General features: G+C 42.6%; 1 protein-coding gene across 4 annotated transcripts; it reads left to right on the plus strand.

The window, feature by feature from the left end:
* Positions 1-3,852: 3,852 nt before the first annotated feature.
* Positions 3,853-20,862, plus strand: RUFY1 (RUN and FYVE domain containing 1). 4 transcript variants are annotated; one of them, XM_086621885.1, is made up of 18 exons: positions 3,853-4,114; positions 7,869-8,042; positions 8,385-8,502; positions 9,086-9,187; positions 9,491-9,614; positions 10,681-10,739; positions 11,457-11,522; positions 12,130-12,199; positions 13,165-13,266; positions 13,677-13,793; positions 14,456-14,623; positions 16,197-16,294; positions 16,745-16,864; positions 17,645-17,774; positions 18,618-18,712; positions 19,170-19,218; positions 19,383-19,460; positions 20,159-20,862. In XM_086621885.1, the coding sequence occupies exons 1-18, from the start codon at positions 3,853-3,855 to the stop codon at positions 20,300-20,302; spliced, it is 2,076 nt and encodes a 691-aa protein (XP_086478011.1). In that variant the 3' UTR covers positions 20,303-20,862. The 4 variants fall into 4 exon arrangements, with proteins under 4 accessions (XP_086478011.1, XP_086478012.1, XP_086478013.1 ...); XM_086621886.1 differs by having other exon boundaries at positions 20,134-20,258; XM_086621887.1 differs by lacking the exon at positions 20,159-20,862 and adding an exon at positions 19,551-20,123.
* Positions 20,863-21,670: the final 808 nt, after the last annotated feature.

The following is a 21,670-nucleotide window of genomic DNA, read 5'->3' on the forward strand; positions in this document are numbered from 1 at the left end:
AGTCCAGCCAATTTACACCACTTTTATAAACCCTTCAAAATTATACTCAATCCAAAGTTGTCTGCATGCGATAGCAGAAAAAAGCCAAGCTAGTAAGAGACAAGAAAAAAGAAAACCAGACAAGCCATAAAAACACGCAACCCAAAACCACACAGGTCATGAAGTCTATGAACTACACTATTCAAACAGATGTACTCTGATTTCTGATTTGGTCTGTAGACTACACCGAATTACCACTTATCCAAACTTCCTGACTCCTGTAAAGTGCTTAGAACATTACGGAACAGCTTTTAACAGACCAAAATCTTTAGTAAAATACTAATCATTTCATAATCCCACATGAGACTCTAGAACTGATTAAATGACCCTGAATTCATTAACAGCTAGGATTGCACTAGAGAATATTCCTGGTCCCATATTCAACAGTCACAAGCTGAAGCTCCTACAAAAGCTGGCCAAGCAACTACTGCCTTTTCCCCAGCGGCCTCTGCCAGCGCAGCTTTATCACAGAGCACTACAGCCTCAGGAGCTGCTCAGGTAAGCATCTGAGCTTGTTTCTCTTCCTAGTTTAAACCTTTGTTCCAAGAAAGTAAAGCTTTTAAAGAGGCCTTGTTGTGCTGTTGCTCAGTTCTTTTCCCAACAGAAGACCACTTAATGTCTCTAAAAGCCACGTGGCCCAAGGTTGGCACAAAAACCTGGTATTTACAGCGCCATCTGGGAAAGTGGCACCTTGTGAAGGATTTCGTTTTTCCCAGGCAGCCTCACAACGTGATGCCTGCTCTCAGTGTGTCCCTGCTGTACGATGGGTGCTGCTCTGGAATGAAGTAGTGCCGTGGTGTCACCTAGTGGGAAGTTCAGCTTGCTGCCTCTCTTTTTACAGGACCAACAAATAACATGTTAAATAACAAAAAAGAAAAGCGGTGTGCTCTTTTTACCTGCTTGCTGATATTTCACATTCCAGTCCACTATACTCCTATCAAAAGCTTTTTTTTTTTTTTCCTAAAAAGCAGGAAATAGTTCAGAGTAGAACAAAACAGATACTACACTTTTCCTCAGACTGTCTTTTAATATCTACCTGGTGAGTATTTGGTCTGAACTGGATGATTTAGATATATAAAGTACATATATAAGTGTATATATAAATATATACTGAGTTCTGTTGCTGTTCTTTGATTCACTTGAAATGTTAAATGGCAAAAAGTTTCTTAAAACATTACCCCCAAAAAAACCAATAAATCTGAGATAAAGAAGACTTAACCAAATAAACTGTCTTACTAAGTATCACTGCATTAAAATTAATATTCCTTTCAATATCACTGAACTCAAATAATATAGCTTCTCCTATTCTAAAATTGTCTGTCTTCCATTTTGGCTAGCCAGATTTTTCTCTTAAATGTACAGTTTCCTGATTAGAGTAGGAATCCTTCAGGAATAATCTTCTTCTATACTTTGAATTCACCATTATTTAAATAATTCACATGTGATTTTTTTTTTCTCCTCTGTAAGAAGACAGAGGAGGAGGGGACAGTAAAACTAAAGAAAGTCATGCAAGATCCGCATGAAAAAGGAACTGAAATTTCCCTTAGCTCAGACAGCTTCATTACTACCCTTTTTCTTTAGAAGTATCTTTTTGATTTCTATGGTTAGGAAAAGTAAAAAGCAGTAAGTCCGTCATTTAGTTCCCTGACTAACTTTTCAGTGAGCCCCAACAATGTTAAGTCTCAAAAATTCTATTTTTGTGATTACACGGAATTGACATTTATGTTCTCTGGCAGACATGGACAAGCCACATAATGGGCTTTCAAAAGACAACACTGATTCATCTTCACATGAGCAGCAAGAGCTGGACTAGTGGTCTGTAAAGAGACTACAGTGGTGAGATATCACCTGCAGAAGACAGAAATAAAAATAAGCCCACTCTCAAAGCTAAAAGTGAATAGTGTTATTCATGCATAGTGCCTCTCCTTGATAAATCTGTGAATCGAAACCAAAGTAACACCACTTCTTTTTTTTTTTCTTTTTTTCTTTTTTTTTTTTTAATGTGCTTCATGCTATATCCTGTATAAACTACATCCTCCTTGGCTGCCCCAAATGACTCCTTGGGAAGTTGTGCTTTGAAAACAAAACAAACCTCTGTAACTTAAGGCTCATTTACAATGTTACAAGACTTCTTGCTTGCTTTAAAATAAGAAGTGGTGTGAGACAAGGGAATTTAATGCATTCAGTGGCTGACTTTATAACATATAAGTCATTTTGACCAATAGTAATAAGTGAAGCACAATTAAATCACATGGCAGTGTAGTAAAAAAAATATTTTGCACATTTCTTAAGCACAGTACAAAGTTTTCTATTTGGTCTCAGCAGACACCTGAAAAAAATGATCAAATGTTTCTTTAATAGTAACATAAGAAAAGATTATCACAGGCTATGTAGTAGATTCACTTCGTATTTTTAAAAAGTAGCTAATTGTAAGACTGTAAAGAGGAGTCTGATGCATCATTACCTTATGGGAGCAACATACTGAGAGGTAAATAGGAGTTTTAGTTTGCTCTTATTTTCTCAGTCGCAAAACTTTTACGATCTATTCTTCAGACGTATTGAAAAAGAAAAGTTATTGCAACGCCTAGAATTCTGTTTTGCTTCTCTAGCCAATATACTCTTGACTAATATTGGGTGGATAGTAAAAGGCAGAAAACCACTGTCAAGTCTTACTCAAGTCAAACAGAGGTGTATCCATATGGTCAACCGTAAGATAGCAACCTACAAATATATTACATACTACTTCCTTACAAACACAGTCAAATACGGCTGGAGTCCACAAGAGGGAGTAAAAGTTATCCCCCAACCTTGTAGCAACTGTAGCTTAAAGCCTGTACTCAGCTCGTAAGAGTCACGGGTGAGTTAAAGACTGCTGATCTCTGAATTCTCGACAAAAATAAGAGCTCCTCTGCGCTTTGTGGAACAAAAGTTGTTAAATTTTCAGTGTCTGAGAAGCCAAGAGGACAGAATCAATCTTAAAGTAGCTTACAGTAGGAGAACAAATAAGATACAGATATGAAGATTTATTTTGCTGCAAGACTGCTGGAATTGATCCTCGACTCTCCTATTCTGTCGTTCTCACATTTCTTAACAATAAAACTTTCCTCTATGTAGCAAAAGGGCTAATATGCAGCACCTACTATCTCATGACTAAATGAATGATGCAACTCAAGCACATAGAGCTACTGGATGGAAAAAGGGATAATACGCCATGCTTCAGCAGGCAACATCAATATTTGAGACACTCAGTAAGGTTGAATTTTCGTACCAGGGTAATTTCAGTTCCCCTTCACGATAAATCTTTTCTACCAAGCACAGCCCAAACATGGTATTGAAGCAGCCTCACCGACTACAGCCATTTCGTAACGTCAGTGATGGCGCCAGCTCTTTTCACAAGTGCACCTGTCGCACCCATCCACCGTTTTAATCAAGTTACGGTGACTTGGTTATAGGCAGAGTAACGACGATCACCGAATTGTCACAACTTATCTGCATAAATCTGGGGTTTCAAAAGATGCTCTGAATTTTCGAACTGAAAATCCCGTTTGGGCACACAGCAATAAAAACCTGCAAGGCGCATTCTTGTTGCTTTCACAACTCGTTTCAAAGTGAACTCTTCCATCGTCTTCCACCCCAAACTCGAGTCTCCGACTGAGAACACCCAGGCCACGGCTCAGCTGCGGGCAGGTCAGTCCTACAGCCCCGCTCCTGCGCGCAGCGGCCGCACCAGCGCTGCGCGCCCGTTCCCCGGTGCGCGCCCCCGCGGCGCGGCGGGGCGGGGCGGGGCGGAACGGGTGTCACATGACCGGTAAAATGGCCGAAGGGGAGCGCGGCGGGGTCGCCGAAAGCACAGACGGGTTTGAGATTATTGACAAAACCCAGCTTCCTAGTACGGCCGAGCTGAAAAACGAGGAGAAGGAGAAAGCGGAGGAGGCGAGGTGGTCTGCGCCCATCTTGTCGCTGGCCAGGAAAGCCTCGGAAAACTTGGCGCTGAGCTACGGCAACGCTCTGAAGTCGGCATCTTTGGTAGGATTCATATCCAAACCGGTCAGCAATGACAGCACTGGAAAAACAAGTATGGTCACGCTTATTTGGTAAACTTGCTTTTGTGGTGCGCAAATAAGTTTGCTCCCGTAAGTGGTGTGGCAGGATCGGTGTCGGCGGTGCGTGGGTGTTACTTGGGGTTTGTTTCTTAAAATCTGACGCTGCAGCTTTTTATTTAAGGAAAATTATGAAAACAGCACAGGTGTAGAACTGCGCAGAGTTTATCGTAACGGGAAGAATCCTAAACTCAGTATATTTGGGGAAATTTACTTTAGTTTTATGATGTAAGCTTTTATTTGATTCCTTTTCTCCCTCTCCCTTCAAGTTCACCCCAGCAGCAGTGTGACTGCACTCCTAAGCCATCGGGTCAATTCCTTATTCTTCCCAGGTGTGCTGGTTCAGGGAAGGAACTGTCCTCTACTTCTCGTGTAGCTTTCGTGTCAGAAAGTGGACAAGTGAACTAAGATACAGATTTGTTATAAATTACTTTGTAAATGTGTTAAAAATGCCTCCTATTGAACCACAGCTTGCTTGATTAAACATCTGTGTTCACGGATATAGATTCCATACATATTTATGGAAGGGGTCTCTTGGAACTGAATGAAAAGGGCTTAAGTTGAATTCGTATGGAAGTTAAATCTCAGTAATATTCCTAGCATGGAAACAAGACCACTCAAATGTGGCAGTAATTGGGCCTGGAGTCTGGTACTCCAGGCTCTCAGGCTAGTGCGTAATGGTTTTGGAGCAGTGGAGCTCCATTTTGCTAACTGGTGCTGACCTTTTGTTTTTAATGATATTGAGTATTCAAGCTGGAGTTCTGTGGGGATGAATTGTGACTGCATGGTGAAATTAGTTACTGCCGATGGACTTTTTTTATTTTTTGTGAAAATTCCTCAACGTTGCATAGCCAGAGTTTAAGAATATTTCTGTCCTGAAAAACAAAAATAGATTCTTATCTTTCTCTGCATCTCTAAGGCTCATTCCAAACTTCTCACAGGTTTGTTTCCTGGATGCCCATCTTGAACACCTGGGGTCTAACCTGACAAAGGGCAGAATATTCCATTTTCTTCAGTTGCATTTGGAATAATGCTGTGAATAGATGTAATTCAAAACGACATACAGCATTTGGTGAGGGGTGGAGCCACTTCTTGCCTGAAGTGGAGCTCCCACACTTGATGGGAGCTCCCACACTTTTACCATAATCTTTCATCTTCTTCTCTGTAAAGTAAGGGAATACAACACTACCTCCCCAAACGTTCAAAGTATTTGGGTAATATGTTGATGAGTTTTATGGAGAATTACATAAGAAAAATCTCTTCATAACTTAGATATGAAATGTGAACAGGCATAAATCACCTGTTCTACCTATTCATGACCAATCACTATAAATTCAGTTTAAAGCAGGTATTTTTAAGAAATAACCTGAGGCTTGCAAGACCACTTGTGGAACTTGTTCCCTGCTGCCATCTCTTTCCAGAGAGTTTATAACCTCTACCTCCTACTTCAGATCTGTTGATCACATGTAAACTGTGCTGCACACTATGAAGTCAGGTGGACGTCTAGAAAGGCACATCATAAAACCAATGTCTGCCATTGAAGAACCTATGTCCTGCCTGACAGAAGCAGCCAGGAGCTACAATCCTAAAGAATACCAATCAAGAAAGACTTGCAGTCTTAAAGACCAAAAGTTGGAGAACTGTTAGCTTTTCTGCCTGCTTCAGTGTTTTCTGACTTCAAAGTGTGCTGAGTAATTACAGTAAACAAGGCACGGGGCATCAAAAAGATGTTAAAACGAATCTGCTGAACTGAATGAGATATACGACAGTGTGACCACATTCTTAAAGATTGCAGCACATTGTCTGTGATCTTTTGCACTTAGGTAACCTGATTCCTGATCTTTGAGGCTTGGCTTTTGTAATGTGTCAAATACCTGTCTATTTTGCATGTACCAACTTGCACACAGTTTTGCAAAAGAGGTATTTGACTGTGTAAATTCGCAACAATCTAAAAAATATTGTTCAAGTAATTATTTAACTTAATGCAAACCCTTATTAAGATAGTTTAGTTTAAATTTGTGTTCATAAAGAACGTTTCATTCACTTTTTTTTTTTTTTGAAGTCTTGTGGTTAATATAATATGTGTGTCATGAGTGAGGCTTACAAGCAAAGTATTCCTGATAAAGTAAAAACTCAATTTCAGGAAACCATCAAAATAAGTTGGCGAGTTGCTACTGAAACACCTCAATACCTTAAAAAAGGTCACTAATGTTCTGTTTCTGCAGTTGGCTTTTTTCTGTTCCTGATGTGTAACTTGAAAATATTGTCAAAATTCAAAATATTACAGCCCTTTTAGTCCTTTCTCGTCTTAAGATATATGCAATTTTGAGGCATCCACTGCACTGACTATGGTGGTTCTCCCCCTCTGCTTTCGTTGAGACCCTGCCTGCAGTCCTGTGTCCAGCTCTGAGGTCCCCAATATAAGGGCATGGAGCTGTTGGAGCGGGTCCAGAGGAGGATGATCTGAGGGCTGGAGCACCTCTCCTATGAAGACAGGCTGAGAGAGTTGGGGTTGTTCAGCCTGGAGAAGAGAAGGCTCAGGGGAGACCTTCTAGCAGCCTTCCAGTACCTAAAGGGGCTACAGGAAAGCTGGAGAGGGGCTTTGGACAACGGTGTGTAGTGATAGGACAAGGGGCAATGGCTTTAAGCTGAAAGAGGGGAGATTTCATAGATCTAAGAAAGAAATTTTTTACGATGAGGGTGCTGAGACACTACAATAGGTTGCCCAGAGAAGTTGTGGCTGCCCCATCCCTGGAAGTGTTCAAGGCCAGGTTGGATGAGGCTTTGGGCAACCTGGTGTAGTGGAGGGTGCCCCTGCCCATGGCAGGGGGGTTGGAATTGGATGATCTTTGAGGTCCCTTCCAACCCAGACCATTGTGATTCTATAGTCATTGATACAGTAGGCTACTGAGAAGAGAGGACTTTGTGTGCTTTGTCATTAACATCAATTTGATTAGAATGACTCTTTGTTTTCACTTTTCTGATACGGGAAGAGTTTTGCTCATTTTTAATCCTGAAGTATCATTACGTGAACAAAAAGGAAGGTAATAATGACAATTAGTACCCAAAGAGACTTTTGCACCGTGTTAGGAATAGTGTTAACAGTCTTGCAGGTGACTGACACAGGGGCTCTGCCAGTTTCACTTGGCCTTCTGCAACTGGTATTCCTGCAAGGGAGCATGGCCATGCGGGATTCTCCTAACGCAGCTGCGCTGGCTCAACAGACGGCCTGGATGACCACTGGCATCGGCGCGGCTGGCAGCCCCTGTCAGAGCCTGTTGCTGACTGGGCAGGAAGCTGCAACCGGCAGCCTGTGTGCGCCTCGCCCTCCTTCGGCTCTAGAGGAGGAGAGCGCGTCTCGCCTTGCCTGGGAGGAGCGGCACCGGCTGCCGGGCGGGGCGGAGGCGGGAGGCGCTGACGAACGGCGCTCGGTGCCGCGGGAGCGGGCAGCGCCGCTCAGCGCTTTCTAAAATGGCGCCCGGCGCGGCCCGCCCTCGCCGCGCTCGGTCTCGCGAGCGGTCGCGGTGGCGCGCGCGCTGTTGCCGTGGTAACGCGGGCGGCGGGGCCGCACCCGGCCGGTGTCCCACACCCGGCGCTTCTCCAGCCGTTCGCCTCCGCAAGATGGAGACCAGGACGGGGCGGCGCCGCTCCTGTCAGCGCTGCGAGGGGTCAGGAGGAGCGCGTTTCTGAAAACGGCTTTTCTCTCTCCACCCGCGTCCCTCTGCCCAGGTGCACGGTGCCACGCCATGGAGGAGCGCGCCAACCTCATGAACATGATGAAGCTCAGCATCAAAATCCTGATCCAGTCGGCCCTGAGCCTGGGCCGGACGCTGGACTCCGACTTCCCTCCCTTGCAGCAGTTCTTCGTGGTGCTGGAGCACTGCCTGAAGCACGGGCTGAAAGGTGGGCGCCGCTCCCCCGCGGCTGGGCCGGCCGCCACGCCGAGGAGAGGCGGAAAAATGAGTCTGTGTCGTGTCTTGCGTCTCCTGTTTGACTCCTGTCTGACATTAATATTAATCACATACGCCGTGTGACGCTAATCAGTATTACAGATGCAACCATGTGGTTATCTTCTGATATTCTCTGTATTTAGTGCCTCCTAAACTGTCGAGGTATTTTTAATGCCCCCTTTTCGTTGACCTATTAGTAGCTGGTAAGACAAAGTAAAACGTAGACTAAAATTTGTGATTCTGGAATTGGAAGCCTGTCCACTTTTCCTCACACTTTTCTGTGTACTCCCTTTAGTGAAGAAGACTTTTATTGGACAGAACAAATCATTTTTTGGTCCTTTGGAGCTAGTGGAAAAACTTTGTCCTGAAGCATCAGATATAGCAACTAGTGTTAAAAATCTGCCGGAGTTGAAGTAAGTTGATTGTTGGGGATGATGCATGGCACTCATACTGCTGGGAAAAAGAATCCTTCGTGTAGTCTCTCACCTTCCTTAGTAATATCTTGTTCCCAAAGAAGAAAAAGAGGGTATGTAGGAGGCACTGACTTCTCCAAGAGATAGGAGGGCAGCTCAAAATACTCAATGCTTCTGATTCAAACAATGCTGTCGGATTAAAAAAGCATTTGGAAACATCTATAGCCTTGCTAAAAATAACTGTAAAGTCTTCACAGATATTTTCTTTCCTTTTCTTTCCTTCTTTTTTATGACTTTCTCTCATTTTGTGCATGTGCTAGTAGTGTTTAATTTGGGTAATTCACAATGATGGAAAAAGACTAGTTTTAATGCTAGGATGCATCAATAGTTGGGTTATGGTGGTACTTGAAAATATATATGTCTTTCCAAGTTAAGATTTTATGATACACTTTCCGTTCACTGAAGCAAAGGGATTTGCTCAAATGCTTCTGTGTACTGGAGAGAACACTTCATAAAGGAAGACTTTTGAATCTAGTTAATAAACCGTTTTGTTTTTACCAAAACATGCAACTTTTCATTTTAGGACTGCTGTAGGAAGAGGAAGGGCTTGGCTTTATCTAGCACTCATGCAAAAAAAACTGGCAGATTATCTCAAAGTACTCCTGGACCATAAGCACCTATTAAGGTAACAGTAGAGACACGCATCAGTTGTACTCACTGGATCACTGAAACCTGTAGTAAGAGGTCATGAATTGACCAGTTTAACTTTAAGCTTTTTCTTGCAACCAGCAGAAGAGCAAATTGTTCATTGTTTTCGCAGTTAACCTACAGAGGAACAAGTATAGTATTTTTGGTGAAAGTGCTGCACCTTCCACCTTGTGCAAAGACAGCTTTTTAAGGACTGCATTACTATTTATGTGATTTCATTGATGGATGCAGCATTATAATTGTTACAGTGTGGAGTGATGCCTTATAATGTTTCTTCTAGTGAATTTTACGAACCTGATGCATTGATGATGGAGGAGGAAGGAGCAGTCATTGTGGGCCTGCTAGTTGGACTGAATGTTATTGATGCGAATCTTTGCTTGAAAGGAGAAGACTTGGACTCCCAGGTGAAGATTAAAGCTTAAATAAGATCAGTCGATATAAGATTTCAGTAGAATTAAGCACATCCATAAAAATTCTTAAATGTGATATGCAGCCAGGGTTTGCCATTGTTTTTATAAGTGGGCATTTGAATGTCTTATGATAAATCAAAAATTGGATGAACTAAGCTAATTACAAGAGATAAGTTGTCAAGATCAATCTGCTAAGGACTTGTGGGAGCTTTTGTTTTGAGAGGGAAACGTGGTTTCCTTTTGACTTTGGGGGGGGGCATGTCACATACCTCTGCTGCTTTAATGAAGCAGCCCAGGACTATAAGGAATGTTTTGAGGTATTTGTGGTCCAAACAAATAAATGCCTTACATGAATCTGTGCTTAAATCATTATTGTGAGTATCTTGTGATTTGAGACCATGTCCTCTTTAAGCCAATCTGTTTCACTTTTAAATTAGGTAAACTTTGACAAAATGGGTCAGTAGCACTGCAGAAGTCTGTCTCTGTCTCTAAGCTGTGTTAACCTTTTTGTTCTTTAAAGGAATGTTGCAGAAAATAATATTGAAATTACCCTGCCTGTTCGACAAATTATGAACATGGCCAACTATTAATGTCTTTATAAGAACTCAAATAATTGCTTAAATGTCATAGCTCCATAAGATATTGTGTTTGTTTTTAGAATGCATGATTTAAATTCTTTCTTTGTTTTCTGTTGGTGGTTTGTTGGGTTGTTTTGGTGGTTGTTTTTTTTTGGGGGGGGGGGCGGGCAGGAACGTTCTGTGTGGAAGTTTGTCACGTTTCCCATGGTGAATCAAAAAAAGTACATAAGTATCGATCTCTTTAGGTAGCAGTTTATGGAAATGCTGTCAAAACTAATAACTGCTAGAAACTGAGCACACTGAATATGGTTATTTTGATGCTTTTACTACAAACACTAGCTTGTATGTTTGCTTCAGCTGGGAAGAGTATAGGTATTATCAGTCTTTCTAAACTTAAACTTCAGATACAAATCTGAAGTAATGCCTGCTGCTTGCAGAATTGTACTGTGAAGATGTGTTAATGTCTTCAATATATTTTTCAGGTTGGCGTGATTGACTTTTCCTTGTACCTTAAGGAAACACAGGACAGTGATGGCAAACAGTATGTATGGTGAATTAGTGATTCTAAATTGTTACTTTTTTGGTAGAACAAACCTGTCATGCAATCTGTGGGAACACATGAGTGCTAGGGATCTTAAACTCTTTTAATCATCTGAAAAGAGAATCCAAAATAGATATTGTTAGCTAAAAATGTGCTAACTTTCGAAGGTTGAGCCCATGGTAGTTTTACCAACAATACAGTGTGGAGAGATTGTGTCTTGAGCTGGGACCAAATTAAAAGCACCCAAAATTTTAGGTTTTATTTTTATTGGGTTTTAGGACACAGGATCTGCCAGGTCACCCACTGCTAAATCACTGCTTGTTTCTAAGCTCTGTTTCAGCAACACTCTCAATTAAGTAGCTGTCTTTGTGGAAGAGATCAGTTATGGAGGTAAAAAAGTACCTATAGGTGAATTAGAGACTGCAGCTGTTAGCATGGCTGTATCTAGAAGACCTGTAGTGAATAGAGGGGACTTCACAGTTTGTGTGCTTCTGGCAGTTCAGAGCACTGTACTGTTAGCTGCTGAGGAGAAGCAGCTAAACAGCTGCTTCATATCCCTAGTGCTTCCGCTCTAGCTCAGGCACAAGTGTCTTTATAAGAAAAGGAGAAAAGGTTTCAACTCAGTTTGCAAGTCTATGTGCTAGACTCTAGTAAAAACTAACACTTTAGAATGAAGGAGTTTCTTCTCAATCAATAAATTCTCACTTTTGCAACTAGAGATGGAGGGATTACAGCTGTCCTTGACCAGAAGCATTATGTGGAAGAACTTAACCGACACCTGAGGTGGGATTTTCATCTGTTCTAATGTACCAACACTTGTCCTGTCTAGCTTTTCCAGTATCGCTTTGAATGTCTCTGCTCTCAGTCTTGCAGACTTTTGTCTGATATTGAAGTGCCTTTTCTGATTATTTCCCAAAGTCTTAGTTTCATGTAATCTTATTCTTCTGATGGCATATGCAATGCAGAAAACAAGTGTGTATAATAACAGTTGACTTTTTTGAGATTTATTAGTGATTAGCAAAAGATTTTGGAGATACTTTTTCAAGAGAAATCTATTACAAGTGCGCCTGGAAATTCATTCTGAAGAATGTCCGCGTTCTTCCCCCATAGGTTGCTCAGTAGGAGGAGCAGGCCTCACTTACCCTCTTGAGCATCAGAGAGGTGTTAAGACTGCAAAAGCTAAGCCAGAACAGGGCTGCCAGCTGTAGGAAAATGCATTGTCCTCTCAGTGCTTCAGAGAAACAGTTGTCCTTCCTCTAGACTTTTTGCCAGCTCACCAGAGTATTTCGTTGTTAACAAATGCAAGATGGTGAAAATATGATTGAGGATAGGAATAAATGTTGAACACTGGCACTTTATTGTTTTTATGTGTCTCTTTTTCTTGCTGCAGTTGCACAGTTGCAGATCTTCAGAACAAAATAGACTGTTTAGAAAAGACCAATTCAAAACTCCAGGAAGAGGTTTGTGTCTGGTCTGTTAAATATTTCTCATAGCTCTTTTCCATCAGAGGCAGAACTCCGTAAGAATATACCTTAGACCTAACGTTTGAGTTAATCCTAGTGAACTATGAGGGATTGGTAGGGCTGGCATTAGTGGGCACGTGGGGAAAGCTCTGTGGAAAGCTTCTATGTTATGTTAGTTGTTAAAATGCTTTTGGACACTTGTTTGTTAGATGGGTTTCTTAATCGAGTTTTTTGTCTTGCAATGTTTTCTCAACCCAAAAGTAATCATACGACTACAATGAACATGATTTGTCCCTCTTCCTTCTGCATATATGTGTATGCATGCATTTGTCACGTGAGTTAAACGGAACTTGGAAAAAGAGAAGGAAAAGAATCACACTTCACTTAGAAAATCTTTCCTAACTGGGAACTGAAATACAATCCAGCAACATGCATGATAATGGTTGTCTTGGGTTTTGTGGTGGTGATTTGGGGTTTTTTTGAAAGAGAGAGGAAAAAAAAAAAAATTATGTATATATTTCATTGTGTGTCTGTGTAGTCCATATTCCAATACTTTTTGGGGTATCTCCACTTGAAAATGCTATAAGGCTCCACCAGTGAATGTCAGCCCTGACTTGCTATATGACTTCTAACTCACTGGAAAGAATGCCACAGTTCACATATCTGTGGTGGATTTTAGCCTTTTACACTGGTGCATTTCTTTGCACAGTTAATGTTTAAAAATAATGGATGAGGGCATGAAGCAGAAGTCAAGCAAGCAAATGTTGGTGGGCTTATTAATTTAGGCCGTACAGTGAGTACAGCTGCAGAAGGGTCAGGCACCTTTTGGGGACAAGGAAGGGGCCAAACGGGGAAGTGAGCAGTGCATCTGCTACAAGGGCTGAGCTACTAACGTTAGAATTCCTCCAGATGTCGCGTGCTCATACAGGGATTAAATTCAGATATGTTCTCTTTGTGAACAGCTTGCAGCAGCAACTGACCGAATCGGATCACTTCAGGAAGAGCAGCAGCAGTTAAAACAACAAAATGAATTAATTCGTGAACGGAGTGAAAAAAGTGTAGAGGTGGGACACCTATTTAAAGATTATGAGGATCCTTCAAAAAAAAATAATTGATGTCTTCATCAACTGTAGTTAGGGCTCTCGAAACCACTTTGAACTGGAATGCTAAGCACAGTTTATAATGCTACTGTGTAGATGGCTGATTTTGTGTAGAGCGTGCACAGAAACTAGATTTTCCGGTTCTCTACTACACGCTCAAACATCTACTTGCATAAAGGAGGGAGCATTAAAAGCATCGGAGTGGTTTCTTTTTATTTTTGGCCTATTCTTTGACATTTCAGCTTATTAACATTTGCCAGCTCATTTGTAAAATAGTAGGATTTTGCTTGAAATAGCACACGAGAATTTGAGGCATACTTTCAATACCTGACTTTGTGGTCTTACGTGGCTTTCTTTGCTGATCTTTCTTACAGGTAACAAAAGAGGACACAAAAGTAGAATTGGATACTTACAAGCAGTCGCGCCAGGGTCTTGATGAAATGTACAGCGACGTTTGGAAGCAGTTGAAAGAAGAAAAAAAAATTAGGCTGGTAAGGAAATTAACTATCAAAAGTGAAATGAAAGATACAGGAGTCTGGCCACTTTAAGGTGGCATTACAAGTGTAAGACATATGCTGTGCACTTTTTGCAGCTATTCAGAACTCATAAAGGAATTGCAAATTACATATCTGGGCTTTCGGAATGCTGAGAATAAGAAGTCTTCTCCTGTTTAAGAACCTACCAAGGTTGTTATAGCAGAGACTAAGATAAAACCATAAAGGAAGGCAACTGTCCTTATGGAGGAAAATATGGTATATGCACAACAGTCACTTCCACAATGGAAGTGGTGGTTGTGGTTTCCACAGTGGAATTGTGAAGTGTAACTGGTGAAGAGACTGCCCAGACTTGCTGAAGCCTATGGCTCTGAAGTCAAACCAACAGGAGGAATATTTGCTAAGGTTGCTAAGTTACACACTGAGCTCTATACTTCAGGGCAAGGGTGCAGATGTGATGGCATGATCTGGAGAGCTGGAATAGTATTTTGATCTTGCTAAGTTACTGTGTTATTTGATACCTAGCTCTTTTGTAAAATCATAGCTCAGTATTATCTCAGAGTAATACATCGTTTCTGTGAGGGAGGTTATATTGGTTTTGGAAATACTTGTCCCTGGTGTATGACTGAATATCAGTAACTCGGAAATCTCCTTGTAAGGAACTAGAGAAAGAGTTAGAGCTACAGATTGGAATGAAAACAGAAATGGAAATTGCCATGAAACTTCTGGAAAAAGATACTCATGAAAAACAGGACACCTTGGTTGCACTTCGCCAACAGTTAGAAGAAGTGAAGGCTATTAACTTGCAGATGTTTCACAAATCTCAGGTATGTGCACAGTGGTGAACAGAAAGAGCAGCTGTAGTGGTGGTGGTCACCCGTTAATCACGTGCTGGGGATGCCTTTGCACTTGCATGTAGCTGAAGTAATACTTAGATGCAACAATTTTCTTAAGAATATCTTAATACGGTAGAAGGAATTGTTGTGGTTTTTAAATCATGCTTCATTATTAATAGGAGATGGGATACGTTTGGAAAGAAAGGGGGTTTCCTCGAGTATGCTGCGTAGTGTGCCATAGGATCATCCAGTAAATGCTGAGACAAAAGGAGAGCTCTCACTGGGGAGAAGGTGGTTGCAAGGGTCCTTTGTTCTAACCACTGAATGATTAGTCTTTAAAAAATGACTTACTGCAGCCAAGAACTGTCTTCCCATTCCCGTCTGTGTTGTCTTGCCTTTTACCTGCACCACGTTTAACACCGTTTCCTGTAGAAACCAGCAGTGAACCTCTCTAAACCAGTAGAAAACTATCATTTATTTTTTGTCTGTTTTCTGCAGGCTGTACCCAAATGGTCACCTGAGTGCTGTAGCCAGTGGAAGGGCAACACGGGATTTGGGGAGGGGGGAGCTCTGGTCAGGCTGGCCTCTGGAGCTGCCAAAAAGCTGTTGGATTTGTTTAGGTGTTTTGTTAGAGCCCCTTTAGCATAAGACCTGGCTCTCCAGAAGTAAGATGGTTAGAGAAGTAAAATGAAAAACACTTTGCTTTCTGGGCCTGTCTCCCTTCCTCAGTCTCTTCCTTACCCTGGCATTTTTTAGAGTTTATTTTCCCCATCCTGTGTGTCAGAAATATTGCAGGGGTCTGAGGATGTTTTTGTGGTGTTTTTTTTTGTTGTTGTTTGCATGGGTTGTGGTGTTTTATCTTGTATTTTTTCAATTGGACAGAAAAGGTACTGATAGGCATTTCTAGTAGGAAGTGATGGAGTAATAGCGTTTACACAAAATGCAGAGAGCTTGTTCCATTAATGACACAGGAGTTGAGCTAGACTTCTCTTCCCATTGTGGTGCCAGAAATCCAGAGGGGATTTCTCTCTGTTTTAACGGGCTGTTTCCTGGTGCCCATTCAGGCTTTATCCAGGCCTTTGCCTCCTTCACAGATGCACAGAAACTTGCAAGGCAATGGACAGTGAAACCCGAGTGCTGAGGGATGCCTTCGCTTTCAAAAGCAGTATTTATTTTGGTTTGGGGTTTTTTTGCTTCCTGCTTCTGTGCCCACTGAGTGCAGTTGTTACATTCAAATCATAATTGATGTTCTTATCCTGTCAAGTTAATCTCATAATTTCCTTCTTCAAGGTCATGTCTAAAGAGAAGATTTTTGGCTTGTAGCTGATTTCATAGGTCAAAACTTAGTAAGTTAAGGGTTTTTTTTCTGAGCTCTTAACAAGTTGAGGAGCATCTGCTCTGGCAGTATCAACATTCTGTTTGTACATTCCAGTTAGCCCCAGGCATGGCCTGTAAGAAGCTAAACATTCTTTATCTAGTGGCAGACCTTCATTAAACACTAGTGCTTTGTGCTTCAGAAAACTAAAATGTGTTACTTGGAATATCTATTCACTTATTCCTGCAGAACGCAGAGTGTTCATTACAACAGAAAACAGAAGCAATATCCTCTTTCGAAGGAAAAACAAATGAGATGATGTCCTCTATGAAACAAATGGAAGAGAGGTAATAATTACAAGCTTAAAAAGTCAACCCTGAAGTCAGTAGAAAGTTTCTAACTGAAACCTTTACAGGGCGACCTTCCATATATCTCCTATAGACGTTTGGGCGGGCGTGCCAACGTGATGTTCCTTTTCCTTTCTCCTCCATACCATCCTCTGTGCTTCACTTTTCCCAGGCAAACATACCCTTAATTCACCCATTCAAAAACTGTAGCTATTTCCATAGGCAGGCTGTTTAAAAACGTGTTGACTTTCGTTTAAGAACAGGTATGACTCTCAATTTCAGGATTTCTTTGCAGAAAGTTGTTTTCAAAAGTAATTTCTTTTCTCCACTAGCTTTTTCAGTTCAAGCTTTTATAAAGTTCTGCATGATAAATCTGAAAGAATAAAATGAGAAGGTGTAGGTGAGGAGAATGTGAATTGACAACAACTGTTCATGTTCCTTACTTTGCAGATTGCAGCATGCAGAAAAAGCAAGGCAGGCTGCAGAAGAAAGATGCAACAAGATGAAGCAAGAGCTTGCTGGCAGGCTTGACACTTGTCGGCAACAGATGTCCCAACTGGACAGCAAATGGTATTTAATCTGATGGGATTTTTTTTTTTCCTTCCCTTTTGCCATTTCTTTAAGAATTGCTTTCTACTCCTTTTGTGCTAAGGCCTGAAGAGGGGCAGGTTTGAATTATACTGGGTTCAGCAAGTATTGACCAAGTGTGCAAGGTGTAGGAAAGCACAGCACTTCTGAATAGTGAGCAGCATGAGGATTTCGAAATGCTCTTTCCAGAACATCCAATTAGAGCACAAAGTACCAGTAGAAATCTGGTTCTTCTGACTAGCAATGGAGCTTTCAATTCCTTTTTTACTACATCAGGAGATAGACAGTCATGCTCGCACGCTGAGCATTGAAGTGACTATCTTTCAAAAGCACTGGGGGTTTTGGTTAGGGTTTTGGGGTTGAGGACCATCCTGGTGTTCTCGGAGAATGTTAATCCTCTGAAGATTTCCAGTACCTCTAGAAAATGCTTCTTTCATAGTTCAGACTTCAGGGTAGAGTGTCATTTTCAACACGACTCTTGAAACACAGGTAGTCAAATATGTACTTGTGGTATTGGGGGGTTTTTGTTGTGGTTTTTTTCTTCTAGCCATTCATTGCTGCTTGTTTTCTGCGACCTGAAAATGCTAATGTAGGCTTTTATGTCTGCTGCCTTAACATCCTGTTCCTTCCTTTCCCAGAACACCACTCTAGTTTTTGCCCTCTTTTGGACAAGGTTTCTTCTTCTCATACTGTTACTATCCTTAAGTGCTATAGGATATTTTTCTGCTATAGGATTTCTTAGAACGAATTATTTTTAAATAGCTCAACTCTGGAAAAGGAGTTAAAATCTGAAAAAGAACAGAGACAAACTTTGCAAAGAGAACTACACCAAGAGAAGGATGCTGCCACTCTGCTTAAAACAGAATTGCAACAAATGGAAGGACTGAAAAAGGTATGCGCAGTGCAAACGTGCCCAGTGTTGGCCGTTGAAGCTGACTTACAACCGGGGCAGGGTTGGCATCTGTACCAGAGGGATTTCTCCTGTACCATTCTCCTCTGACTGGTTTCAGAAGCTCAGCTTACATAATGCAAGTCTGCACGTGAAATGCCAAGGGGAGCCTGGAGCAACGTAGGGCTCGGGCAACAAAAGCAGCTTAGCTTGAGGTGGCTGAGGAGGTTCTGTCTGAGCCTCAGCTGCACCAGTTGTGAGACACTCAGCAGCTGAAGCTGAGGTGGGATAGCTGGGGACAAAAAGCTCATCAGGTGTCCCATGGTGAGATGCTCCTGCTCAGGGAGGAGATGGCAGGTTGAGAGCTTTTGTGACAGCGTGAGGTCTTTCAGCTGTATGTGGTAAAACGAGAACACGTTTTCAAGCATTCAGAACAATTGAATGCAATTTATTTTTTAAGCATGAATGTTCTTGTGAACCTAAAGAGAATTTGGTCCTGTGTATCAGCAGTTTAGGTTTTGAAGGCACAATGGTACAGCAGTGTCTGTCTATACGCTTGTGTCTGGGCGTAGGACTGCTGCATTCTAGCTATGCTTAGGATATTTAAAGCCTGAAAGTCTTCCTCTTTTTCTGGTAAATATGGTTAAATTATTTCATTGTTTGTGCTGTACAAGAACCCATGGGTCGTTCACCTGCCGAATGCTAAAAATCAAGCCTTAGAAATAGGTAACTTTGGAAAGGAGCTTATTCTTGTGGACTGCTTGGGTAGCCTGGATAGACTGTCTGATCTGGGCTACAGATCAAACGTAGCACACAAAAAACTTGATTTTGTGCTTGATTTTATAGGAACTGAGAAAACTGCAAGATGAAAAGCAGCAGTTAGAGAAGGTCTGTGAAGAGCAGGAGCAAGCTCTTCAAGAAATGGGGCTTCATCTCAGCCAGTAAGTTCTAGGAACTGAACTCGGCTCTAAGTGGCGTAACCTGGAGGATGGAGCATTAAACCAACACAAATAATTTTCAAACCCATCCAGTTATAAATATGAACAAACACGAGAATTTTAGGAGGCCATTACTATGCAAAACTAAACAAGCCATGTTAGGGAAACCAAACAGCCATGAAATAAAAGTGAGGGAAGATGCTTGCATGAGTGAGCTGGCTGAGATAGGAAAGAATACAGTAAATGCTCAGTTCTTAGAGTGGGACTATGCTTTTCCCACTTTCTTCGGAATGTATGGAACAGGGCAGACCGCAGGGTGACAGAGCTGCTTCCTGGTGACACCAAGTGTTCAGAGCTGTAACAGGGAGCTGACTAAGAATTAGAGTTTGGATTCAGTGGCAGGTAAAATTGAGCACAACTAAATGTAAAGTCATGCAGAGGGATTTTTTTTTTTTTCCAGATCGAAGTTGAAGATGGAAGATATTAAAGAAGTAAATAAAGCACTAAAGGTATCCGTCTCATAGATATTTTGATTAAACACATGCATTTCACTTAACACCTTCAGATTACCCAACTCTAAAAGATGGCTTTGGAAAATACTGGTAAACTGTCTTTGAATTTTCTTTTACAAATTTATTGTGTCTACAATGAGGTTTTCATTCCCATTTTCTAGGGTCACACCTGGCTGAAGGATGATGAAGCAACACACTGCAAGCAGTGTGAAAAGGAATTCTCTATCTCAAGAAGGAAGGTAGTGTTCAGTGGATTTATTTGTCATGGAAAACAAAAATTGTGCTGTTGCCTGGTTCACTGGGGAAGGCTGACACTGCTTCAATTCCAGATCTTGTTGGCATGATAACTACGTAGAGAAGGAATTTGGTATTTCCCATCCTGAGGGCATGGGCCCTTTCCTTGGTAGGGAGCTATTATGGGCTGCGTTGTCTGATGTGGTTCACCTCCCCTCCCTGTTGAACTGTGTGTACTGAGGACTGGGTGCTGACTGGCTGTGCCCAGTGCCTTTCAGTGGCAGGGGCCTGCAGTGGGGGTGCTGCTCTGGCACAGCTCGGTGTGCCCGCGCGGGGCACCGGGCAGCCCATACTTCCCCGGTGTGGAGCCAGGCCTGTGCGGGCTTTCCTGCAAGCCTGGGCCTGGCTGCGCGGTGATCCATGCAGGGTGTGCCGGAGAGCTGCCGGACAGCAGCAGAGCAGCTCCTGCAGCCCGGCTTTCCTGGGAGCCAGGGGCAAGCAGCTCCTGGGCACGGAGGGAAGCTGGGCTGGGCAGGGATCACACAGCTTCACGTTCAGCTCGCTGCGCAGGAGGAAGTGCTGCTGGGAGGGCTGGGCCTGTTGGGAAGTGGAGGATGATGTCAGTGGACACCAAAATTCTAAGGTCTGATTTGTCTCCTCGTGCTGCTCAATTTTTAGGCAGCTGTGCTAATTCTCTTTGCAGCATCACTGCAGAAACTGCGGGGACATCTTCTGCAACACTTGTTCCAGCAATGAGCTTGCACTGCCGTCGTACCCGAAACCTGTCCGTGTCTGCGACACTTGTCACACTTTGCTTCTCCAGCGGTGTTCATCCAATTCCTCCTAAGGCTTTCGGAGCTGGGACGGGACCACTTTGACATTGGAAAAGTAGCCATTATTTTTTTAATTCTGAATTCCAGGCATCTTCCGTGCAGCAGACTGCTCTCTAATATTTTCCACTCTAAGTCAGAGCAGTGGAAAATAGTGTGTAGGGATTATGCAAACTAATGCTTCTCCAACTGGAATTAAGAAAATGGTATCAGCTGTAATTTCCCTTGATGTTCTATTTGAAACTAAAGTGCAAACTCCCTTTTCTGATTTTTATAATATTTGTATTAAGATTTGTATATGGCATTTCTACGTTCATTTGATCCCTCTAGACGCTGCTATGTGTGCACATTAACTGCTGTTCCTTGGGAGCTTCACTGGAGGCGCTCCTGGTGTGGCACTGGCTGCTGTACAGCTTTGTACTCACTCCAAGTACAGAGAAGAAAAGTCAATTTATGAATTTATGATAGGTGTCAATGTGCCTTCTGTTCACCGCCGTGTCAAAAGCTACACCTTGTGCTTGTTCTACAGTCGCCGTGACTGCAGTACGGTAGCTACACAATAAAACCTTTTGCAAAAACCAAAGGCAAGAGTGGAGTGGTGTTTTTTAGCAGCTGTCAGTCATGGATCCTGGTAGACAATGTCCTTGTATTGTCATGCCCATCGAGGGCTGAAGCTAGAGCTACCAAAGCACATTGAGAATGACTGACGACCAACACATGCCCACTCATGGGATTCTCCTGGAAGGTGCCAGATACAGCACATTGGCTTTAAGAGTAACTTCTTCCAGCTTTCCCCAGGAGAACAGCGGGCAGTGACTCCAGCTGGCTGTGACTGCCCCAGGGATGCAGCAGGGCAGTTGCTGAGGTGCTGCTCAGCCAGCAAAAGTGTTACCAGCTTGTGTGTGTCCCTGACTAGCAAAGCTGTAATCTGGAGCCTGAGCAAGGCTGCCCTCAAGCTGCGCCAGGCTGGTTCAGAAGTCCAGTTTGTGGTATGCTGTGGTAATGGATCACCAGCTCTGCTGCTGTGTGTCCAAATACAGCAGTAACAGCAGCAGGGGTGGCACTGTCCCCAACAGTGAATGCCCTATGACACACAACAGCTCTTTGGCCAAGCAAGCACACAACTGTGTACAGCCCCCTTCTTCCGGAAGCTTCTTGGAACAGCACAAACCCCACTGAGATCCTGCTCTGCCCTGTGGCTGTTTAGTTCCCCCCAACCCTGCTGGAGGCTCAGCAGGGACATGAGCCTGTGACACCAACCCTGCCACTCCTCGGGTGTACGACCACCGTCAGCATCCAGTCAGGGAAGCAGGCCTTTAGCACGGCAAAGCCAAGAGGCTGAAGTAGTAAGTGCTCAGGCTTCAGCCCTCACCCCTCCACTGCTG

Source organism: Tauraco erythrolophus, chromosome 16 (assembly GCF_009769465.1).
Source record: "Tauraco erythrolophus isolate bTauEry1 chromosome 16, bTauEry1.pri, whole genome shotgun sequence".
Taxonomy (NCBI): Eukaryota; Metazoa; Chordata; class Aves; order Musophagiformes; family Musophagidae; genus Tauraco; species Tauraco erythrolophus.